Genomic DNA, 9,775 nt, shown 5'->3' on the forward strand with positions numbered 1-9,775 from the left:
TAATGTATTTTACAATTATAACATATAGTTCTTTGAAACTAGTAGCTATGAAGTTAAGTATTGGATGCAATAATTGCAACCCTAGCTACCCCGCCCCCTTCCCCGTGAACAAATGTTACCGCTGATTGAGCCCTTTAATACTGTTGAATACATTGGTACTTTTCTCTATATTTGAGATCACACATTTATGCTTCTGTATAAAGTAATGATTAAAGGTTTACTTATCTGACTTTCTATTATTTATTTTTCTTATTCTGTTTATAGAAAATAAGAGGGTATCCAAAACTGGTTGTCTATTAACCAGAGTGCCTGTAGCTTCCTAAATTTTCAAGATAGTGGATAAAATATTCTGACAAAGTGACTAGTTCAGGGTGGCCACTCTGTAATAATGTTTGCTACATCAAAGCTGAAACCAAATAGGTAAACCAGTTAATATTAAATACCAACCATTTAATATTATATAAAATATAAAGTATTCCTGTAAGACTACATATATTACTTCTATGATAAAAGTGTATATCCTGAATATAATCTAATAGCTCTTGTAAGTTATTTCGACTATGACATTAGCAAAAAACAGAAAATTTTTAAAGACAGCTTTGGTATTAATAATACAACAAACTATATGGGCACAACTTAAATTACTTCAACAACTGCCAGTGCTGATAACAGATTACACAATAAAATAATAATTATAATATTATTAATTTAAATTTTAAAACTATTTTTGTACCTTAGCACTATAAATCATTTTCCTAGCTTTAAATTATTCATATAGAACCATTCAATCACTGAAAAACTGCACACTAGTAATACTGAGTTGTAAATTCACCTCCCTAATTGTTCGTCCAATTTTTTTTACTATTCACTAAAAATCATTTTAATACTGGCTGCAGAACAAATGTATCTGAAAAATTAATTGTAATGGTAAAATCTTGACAAATAGATAGAAGTTTTTTCTAACTTTTTTAACTTAAATAACTTATTCATTTAAGATACAAAGTTTAAAAGAATTAAAGCATCATCTGCTCCCAGTGTCTTCCAAGTAAAACATTTTCTTTTTTGTTTTTTTCTGCAATAGCATTCATCTTTCACGAGAAGAATCAAGGTAATAGATTTCAATAGTAGCTTCTGTTTATTATAAACAAAGGTGAATATATTCAGATTTAAAAGTAAAATGAAAGCAGAAGAAAGAAAAGAAAGGGAGCAGTGACTTCCTCTCCCTCATAACTGCCGGCCACCAGGTGGCAATATCGGAACCTCACATCCGCAGAGGAGGTTTGCCAGTAAACAGTGCTCAAAAATGGCACAAGCGCCCGTCTACAATAGTCCGAACCTGTGCGTGGTCCGTGTACTTATCCGAATGTGAGTGACGTCACATTGTCTCACCGAAAACTGCCCTGTGCACAATTGCGATGTCCGATGTCTGAATGTATTGATTTCTAAAGTTGTCTCCAGAGCGCAGTAAATGTGCCAACCAAATGTTTTTGTTTACTTTTTTGATGCTTTGTAGTTTGAGATTGAAGTTATGTAAGTTATAAGTGACATACAACACCTTCCATTTCCTTCAATAACAAAAACAAACACCACGATTTCAAACGGGAACCGGAATTTAAAATATCGTGAGTGTTCTGTTCTTTTTCTGTGTCCGAAGTACACAGGTTGGGACAAAAAGTTCAAATTGACGAATGTCTTCGGACCATGTAGGTTCGGACCTTGGCCCACTTGACGCATGACGTCAGAGGGTCACGTGGACCAATCAGCGACGAGTGTCCTTCGGACACAGTTCAGAACATTGCTATTGTAGACGGGCCATAAGTGACACAGTTCATATGCACTACAAGTAGTTTTTTTAACTTGGCTCTTATAAACTTGCTGGACAAACAATTCTAGAAGGCTATTAAAAATTCACAGTTTTCCTGGTAATAATACAATTCCCGGCTAATTCAAGTTTTCCGATTTTCCCAGTTGGGTGGTCATTCTTATAGTCATTAAATTTTTTTACAGAATTTACAATTAAAATCATACATTATTTTGTTTATTTGTTGCAAAGCATCTTTTTTTTTTTATAGATAACATAAAATAAGCAAAATGCAAAATGATAATAGCAAGTTGTCAAACAACTCTGGAAACTTTTTCCTTTGATACAATTGTCAAGTACTAAATGCTAAATTACATTATAACCATACAATGTTTTTTACAGTTATTTTTTTTAAATATTATAAATTAATAGTATCCTTGATAAATGTTTCAGGTTATTCTTGGTAAGTGATCAAATTAACAGAAATATTTTTTTTATATCAACATTTTAATGGAATTCTTATTTTTGGACATGCCGCAGGTTGTATAGTTACAGCCTGAAGTAAATTGCCAGTGGAATTTAGCCAATGCTTAGTTAAATTAATTTTACTGTACACACAATTAAAAAAAAAACACAAAGCACAAAATTCACTAAAATTTTAAACTACATTGGTTAAAATACCATTTAGATTAACAACATGGTTAAAGAAATAGAAGATCAAATTAAAATACAATTTTCAAATTTTTTTCGTTGTGTATAGTATACTGCATGTAACAGGAGAATTGGTCATTTACATCCTATGTAAAGAATAAAAAAAAATATGAGTGGAAATGCAGTGTAGTTTGTAATATGCTGTACAGAAGCGGTTCCCAAAAGGTGTACCGCGGAAACCTGGGGATCCTTGGAAGGATTGCGTGTATCAGGACGTATGTGGTATGTCATAAAGCAAGCACAATTATTGTCAAATAACTTACTTTGAATTAGATGGGGTTCCGCCAAAAAAAAGTCGATGATAGGGTTCCCTGGTCGAAAAATTATTGGGAATCGATGCTGTACAGTATTGTGTCTGTCCCACTACTTCCCCATTTTTTTATTTTGTTTCGGTTCCAGCTCGCACTATCTCTCCACTTGGGCGAGGTGAGCTAGCGCACGCGGGTGAAGGAAGATTCACTAGCCATTACTGCCCCGTCTCAAACATGTGCAGATAGTGTTTCAACTAGCAGCAAATCATAACGCTAGAAGGTGTGCGTTGCCTGTGCTTGCGTCAGATACACACCATGCTTTACCACTTCCATGAAGGATTTATAATTTTTTATTAAATGGATGGGTTCACTTTTCCATGTAACTTGTAACACAAGTTACTGTACTGTTTTTTAACTGGGAAAGGATTCGCTGTAAAATTTCATAGTTCCCAAATTAATTCCCGGTTCTTTGTTGTTGCCGACCGATGACTGAGGACCGGGAACGACATATCGCCAAGTGTACGGCACAGACACTCAAACAATTCAAGAGAGTGGACCGGGTTTGAAACCATCTGTAGTTCACAGTCCTGTTCACCCAAGTCTACTCACCAGTTCATTCACCGACTCCTCCTTGATTAGAGGGAAAACTATCTCACTGGGCTCCTGCTTCACCATCAAGTCTTCATTCGCTGCCTGGAAGAAATAAAAGCCATCACAAATAGCAGTAGTGGCCTCAGAAGAATGTTGTTTATATGTCACAAGGCCAGGAAAAGAACAGATTACTTTCTGCTGAGCATTTGGCCAGAGAGGTTTTCCTACTGTATTTCATATGAAATACTTTATACATTTTAAGTAGTAAACTGCTAGTTCAACAACTAGTTTGTGCTTGTCAGGAGCTTACATCCTTCACAACAATCTCAGCACATGGCACACTAAAATAGTATCAAAAAAATATCTCAGCACCAACCATTTGCATAATATAATTTTGTTAATATGAATTACATAACCTGTAATATAATCATACAAGCATTCATTTTAAATTAATGTAGGAATAAAATTGAGAATATAAATTATGCAGCCATATTTTTGTATTAAAAACACAAAAAAAATGTTCTATTCTAATCCTTGCTGGTTTCTGACTTCTGTTCTCTCTACTGTTATTACAAACAACATTTCAGTTACAATAATACCTGTAGAAGTGTACTAATACCCTGGGTGCTGCAAAAAAAATTTATTTTTGACCGGTCTCAGGTTGGAGTGTAGTGGCCATTTATTTTTAACTCAATCTTTCAAGTCCTAAACCATTATTCAGACAGTTATGTCATAATAATATTTCCAAGTAATTTTGTTTGTTGACTTTTATTTAAAAGACAAATCAATAAACCAATTAATTTTAAGCCTAAAGTTACAAAAGCAGGTAATGTAATGATTCCAAAACTTTTAAGCCAGGAAATGTACACTCCTTGTTTGTACAAAGAGTAGTTTCACATGTACAATATAATTCACTGTTAATACAGAAATTGCACACATTTCCATTATGTACGTTAACAATGAGATGTACAAAAACAATTTATCACTTATTTTATTCATGAAGATGCGGCACACGCACTTTATATGGAAATGTAAGTTAGTCTGTTAGGTATTCCATTGGAGGGATAATCCATACTAATATTATATATGCGAAAGTGTGTTTGTCTGTTTGTCCTTATTTCACGCAGTAACGGAGCAACGGACCAAAATGATTTTTTGCATATCTTGGATAGTTTATGGGCCGGAGAATGACATAGGCTATATATAATTATGAAATTCCATCCCTAAGGAAGTGAAAAAGGAATAAATTCAATTTTATAATAGAAAATTATACGAGCTATGTCACAGACACACAAACAATGAGTTTGTGTTATTTCTCTATGTCAGCCACACAGTCATATAGTAAGGTCTGGCAACTTCCTATTCTCCTCCTTTGCGAAACACATCCGCTTAGTGGAATTTGTTACTTCATACCCCAGTAATCTTTACGTGATGATAGTTTACGTAAAACATTATTAAATTTACGCCAGTGAGGATTTTTTTTCATCGATAGTGTTTTAATTTTTTAAGATGTGTACAAATTAAACTGGAAAAACCCATTTTTAAACATGTCAATTGGTGTGTAGCATGCAGTAAACTTATCTTGTAAGTTGCAAGACCCTGCTCTTCCCAGCTTTTCTAAGGATATGATACAGGAACAAATATTGGATTTTCTCAGTTGGTACTGCATATCTGCTGCAAAGTCATAATGCCTAATTTTTAAAACTTGAATTTTGACCTTATTAATATTCTCGTAAATAATTTTCATAATTTTATTTAGAAAAGCCATTTGACTATAATTTAACTGGTTTTCACTTTGATGGTTAGGTTAATATTTATTTAAGTGTGATCCTCAGTATTTTATTGCATTTGAATGTGCTTTTTATAATTATAATTTTATGTCAAGAGTTTTGTAGTCCTGTTAAAACAGCGAGTATTGCATTGAGAGAAGGAAATTAAGACGTGTGGCAAGACTATGTTGAACCTTGAAATGATACGACAATAATTTATCGCAACCAGACAGACGTTCGCCTGCACCATGGAAAGGAACTGGAGAACACCAGATTGTGTTTAAGGCTAGAAAGAGACAGAGATGTGTAAGAGAACCAGGGTAAGCCCTCTGAGAGCGGAATCACTGAAAAGTAGTGCAAGAGTAAGTGTTGCAGTAAGAAGGAAATAAGCATTTTGGACAAGTCCCCAGCTAAATGAATGTATCTGTAAGCTCTGTAACGGCTGTTGTTTCGTCAGCAGTTGTGAATCACGAGCTGGGCCGATAAGTCATGCCGTCTCAGCGGCTCGGCGGTTGTATTGTTTTGATACGAACAAGTTTAAAAGTGCATTTAAAACTCATATATTTAATGTTTTAGAAATTTAATCTTCAATAATAATAATAATAATAATAATAATCTGCACAACATACTACCCCACTACTCGCAACTTCCAATATTCTCAAGTGTTTGTCTTTGTATGTGAAGGAATAGTCGTTTTTTTTTAGCCAGGCACGATTGTGACTAGACTTGAAATTAATAGTACATAAACATGAGTAAAACTGCCCATATTGCTCACTTGTTTTATTAGTAGGTACTACTACCTAGTATATAAAGTAAGGAAGTTTACCTTCAAGGCTATGGTATTCAGCAGTCTTCGTTGACAGAGGCCTTTTTTTCTCCATCCTCTGGAAACTTCTTTTGAATTTTTTTTCAGAGTTGGCTGTATTTCTGTTGACCTGTGCCTCCGAGTACATATTTCTTGTTGATCGTTCATTTCAGGGGCAGAATTTTGGAATGAGCACACACTATTGTTTCCCGAGGCCATCCGTATTATATCCTTCCCTGTTGCTGCATTAAATAAAAATAACAAAAAAAACAAGGTTGGCTAAAAATATTATTAATGTTATCAAAACTAATATTTGCAAAAAAATAAATCATTAAGGCATTCATGACAATCATGTTTATAAAAGAACATACCTTCAACATATTCCAATAATGAGCCAAACATTTTAGAGACATTATCATGATCTTTTGTATTTGTATTTCCCTCATTATCACTACTCTTCTCTTCTTTAATAGGCCTATCAGTTGTCATCTGAAATTTATACAATTAATAGTTTCATTTGTTACTGTATACTATTTTACTCATACAAGTACTGAACAACAGTTATAAAATAACCATAATCCTTGATCAATTTGCACCAAACACATAATATTACGATAATACCAGAATGATTGGTAAGTAACATTCACTTTAAAGAAGTCATTATTTTCACCAACAAAATGAAAATAAGCATTAAGTAAGCTGCATATTAATAACAATATACCATTCATAATAGTTTGTTGCATAACATCAATTAGAAAACCCCGCCAACTGCCCATTGGGACTTAAAGGCCGATCACAGCACAACTAATGTTTTACTAACCTAACAATTATTGTAGGATGTAAAAATTAAATTTGCAAACATAGATGAGTGTAACGACACAGTTGTAGGCTAGTTATATTATAGTTTTTGATGATGGTTATCACAATGCAAACTTCACTGTGCTAAAACTGCACAATTGTGACTATTCTAATTCCCAATTACATGACACTACTATTGACATCACCAAGATGGTGTAGCTTATGTCATTACCACCACTACTTTATTAAAACAAGCCAGGGAATATAGGGGTATTTCATGTTTTAATATTTTGCTTTTAAGGTGCTTATCTTCAATTACATATAATTACTCTCCTCCCCATAAATTGGGTCTACTTAGTGATACTGATATTTCATTATCAAAGAAATTATGTCTTTAGATGTTAAAACTTAAAGCGGTGTATTAAAATATAATACCATGCATTAGATTCTACAAAACTTCATGAGTATGAAAAATTACAGTAGCAGGAAAAATGGAAAATTTATTATGAGTAGCAAAATATTTCTATCCAAAATAGACTAGACCGGGTGGGACTGTAGTATACTTTGCGATACAGAGAAAATATGGGTGGAGCTATAAGTGGTGTTCTATAGTTTACGTGCACAATCTGTTGAGTAAACCACAAACAACTTCTAATTAGTGCAGTTGGAAAGGTGGGATGTTTAAGCCTGGCCAGTCAAATAGTAGCAAAACCTCAAATATAAGAGAACAGTTTTATAAGTAGGTAGTACACGACAGCGTCAATAGTCCAGAAAGTGTTTATACATTGGTTGACATATTTTGTACCATTAAAAAATCCTAAGAATTCGTGGTTAGGTTCAGTTAGATGCATTAAAAAAATATACTGTGTGTGTGAGCGGTTTCATAGGTTAGCTGCAATATAATACCTGGCTATACGTTCAAACAATTTCAAAGTATTATCAGTATATCTAACCTAACCGAAACTAACCTACAAACCAAAAAATGTAATCATAATTATTTTGTAGTTAACCTAACCTAATCCAACCAATCGTCCACACAATGTCTTTTTAATTATGATAAACTACAGGCCATTCTTACGACTATACAGTATTGTTAAGCAGATAAACTAAACTATCAATCTCCTTATTAAATAGTTAATATGGTAAATTACAAATAAAAGTAATTGGTATATTAAATTGCTTTCTACAGAAAAAAATATTGGTAAAAATAGAAGGTGATACCTTTTCCATATTTTTAAATGTTTTTAACAATGAGCTTTTGTTTAAACAACAAACGGGTAACAACACTATCAAAAGTTACGGTTAAAATCACGCATAGAGTCAAATATAATGAAGACAAATTATTGTAAAATCAAAGTCATAGGACAATCATAAAAACGTCAAACATGTGCAATCCAGCGGCAATACGTAATCCTAAGGCGTGATAAGAATAATTTGGCTATTTGGAATATATTTATTCCTGTTTTATGCTGTTATGGTTATTTATTTTAGTTGACAAAAGTTTGTTTAATGTTTGGTTACAACCATAGACTATGTTGCTGAAGGCCATGATAGTTAAAAACAAAATATTAGACAATGTGGCAGAGCCTTAAGGCCTGGACAGACAGAGTGCATCCTACCGCGGCGTCCTGCGATCTCTGACCGAGAGCGAGCAATCGCGGCGATCTGCGATCAGCTTGGCCAGACAGACAGCGATAGAACGCTTCGCTATATTCAGTTCGATTTCAGAATTTCTTCAGCATAGTTCGTTCGAAAATGTCAAGCTCGGATGAAGAAGAACTTCTCCTTTTAGCGTTAGTTTGCAACAGAAAAAAACATAGGCGATTTTGAGTGTACGAAATAAACCGAAAAAGGGAAAAGTTAGGTGAAATTCATCGCCTATGTATAGAACTGCAAGCCCATGAATATCGGTTCTACAAATATTTTAGAATGTCAAGAGCGTGCTTCGAAGAACTTCACAAACTGATTCAGCCAACAATCATGAAATCCACCACAAACTGGAGAAGACCTATTCATTCAAGGGAAAGATTTGACGCCAACTGCTTGTGCTCCCTCTGGGTCACACAGACCATTGACGCCGACCGCCAATGCTCCTCTATGTCTCCTAGACCGCTATGCCTCATCAACGTCTCACGAAGGCATGTGTACCAAACGTGCTCATGCGCGCACCGAAGTGTAGAAAGTGCGAACGCCAGGTAACAAGTGCTACATCGGCGGAAGGATCTGGCCGGATGTGGCATATCCCTCCGCCGAACTACAACAAATGTTTATGTATTTTTTCCACAGGATATTATTAGACATTATTTTCATTATTTAACACTATTATCTCCAAAATTATGTTTCACTGTGCGCCTTGTCCCGAACCTAGCCGTTTCAGTTTCCCGCGAAAATCACACGTTTCCGCGGGAGGGCTGGTGGGGGAGGTGGAAGCGCGCGGTGATAGCGGCAGTATCCTTCTGGAGCTCATAGAGGCCGTCAGCCTCCGCGCAACACGGGACCAGCAATTCTTATTTTCACTGATATGTAGTTTCAATAGTTGTAATTTTTCGCAAACCTTTTTCTTTCAGTTCCGTGGTCGGCCTCGACTTACCGAGTGGTATTTAACTTAATTACTCAGTGCTCCAAGACGAGCGTTCGTTGTGATACGTAAGTACTGTGTGTGAACTATGAGATGTTACTTCGGCGCTTCATGCTGACGTCGTACCGATGCTACCTTCAGCCGGTTCTCACCCGATCAGTGACCCTCCCGTTCGGAGCGCGCCCCAGCCAGATCCGGAACGAGTGAAGTGAGGGATTCGCTACCTGACCTACGTAACAATTAAAACATAAGATGCTAATTACCAGGATATTTGTCAGTGCCATTTGACGTCGTCTGGCCGACGACCACCCCAGAGCCCGACCTGCACCCGCCAGTATACGCTCCCGCTAACGGAACACACCCCTGGCCATGGCCCACCCGAGTCAGGCGAGCCGAACAGCAATTAAAGGCAAAACCGCGAAAACCTGAGTAGACAAGAGAAGAACCGTACCCATTCCTCCTGGAACATTA

At 35.5% G+C, this 9,775-nt stretch overlaps 1 protein-coding gene across 2 annotated transcripts in view; it reads right to left on the reverse strand.

The window, feature by feature from the left end:
• The window catches only part of LOC134530975 (gastrula zinc finger protein XlCGF57.1-like), a 45,073-nt gene extending 37,016 nt beyond the window's left edge, over positions 1-8,057 (reverse strand). The window contains exons 1-4 of one of the 2 annotated variants that reach the window (XM_063366367.1): positions 7,948-8,057; positions 6,300-6,417; positions 5,950-6,170; positions 3,373-3,456 (exon numbers count right to left, since the gene is read on the reverse strand). In XM_063366367.1, the coding sequence (XP_063222437.1) occupies positions 3,373-3,456; positions 5,950-6,170; positions 6,300-6,417; positions 7,948-7,956 (432 nt within the window). In that variant the 5' untranslated portion in view covers positions 7,957-8,057. The remainder of the gene's footprint in view (positions 1-3,372; positions 3,457-5,949; positions 6,171-6,299; positions 6,418-7,947) is intronic. The other variant, XM_063366376.1, reaches the window with a different exon arrangement.
• Positions 8,058-9,775: the final 1,718 nt, after the last annotated feature.

Source organism: Bacillus rossius, chromosome 1 (assembly GCF_032445375.1).
Source record: "Bacillus rossius redtenbacheri isolate Brsri chromosome 1, Brsri_v3, whole genome shotgun sequence".
In the NCBI taxonomy this organism is placed as follows: domain Eukaryota; kingdom Metazoa; phylum Arthropoda; class Insecta; order Phasmatodea; family Bacillidae; genus Bacillus; species Bacillus rossius.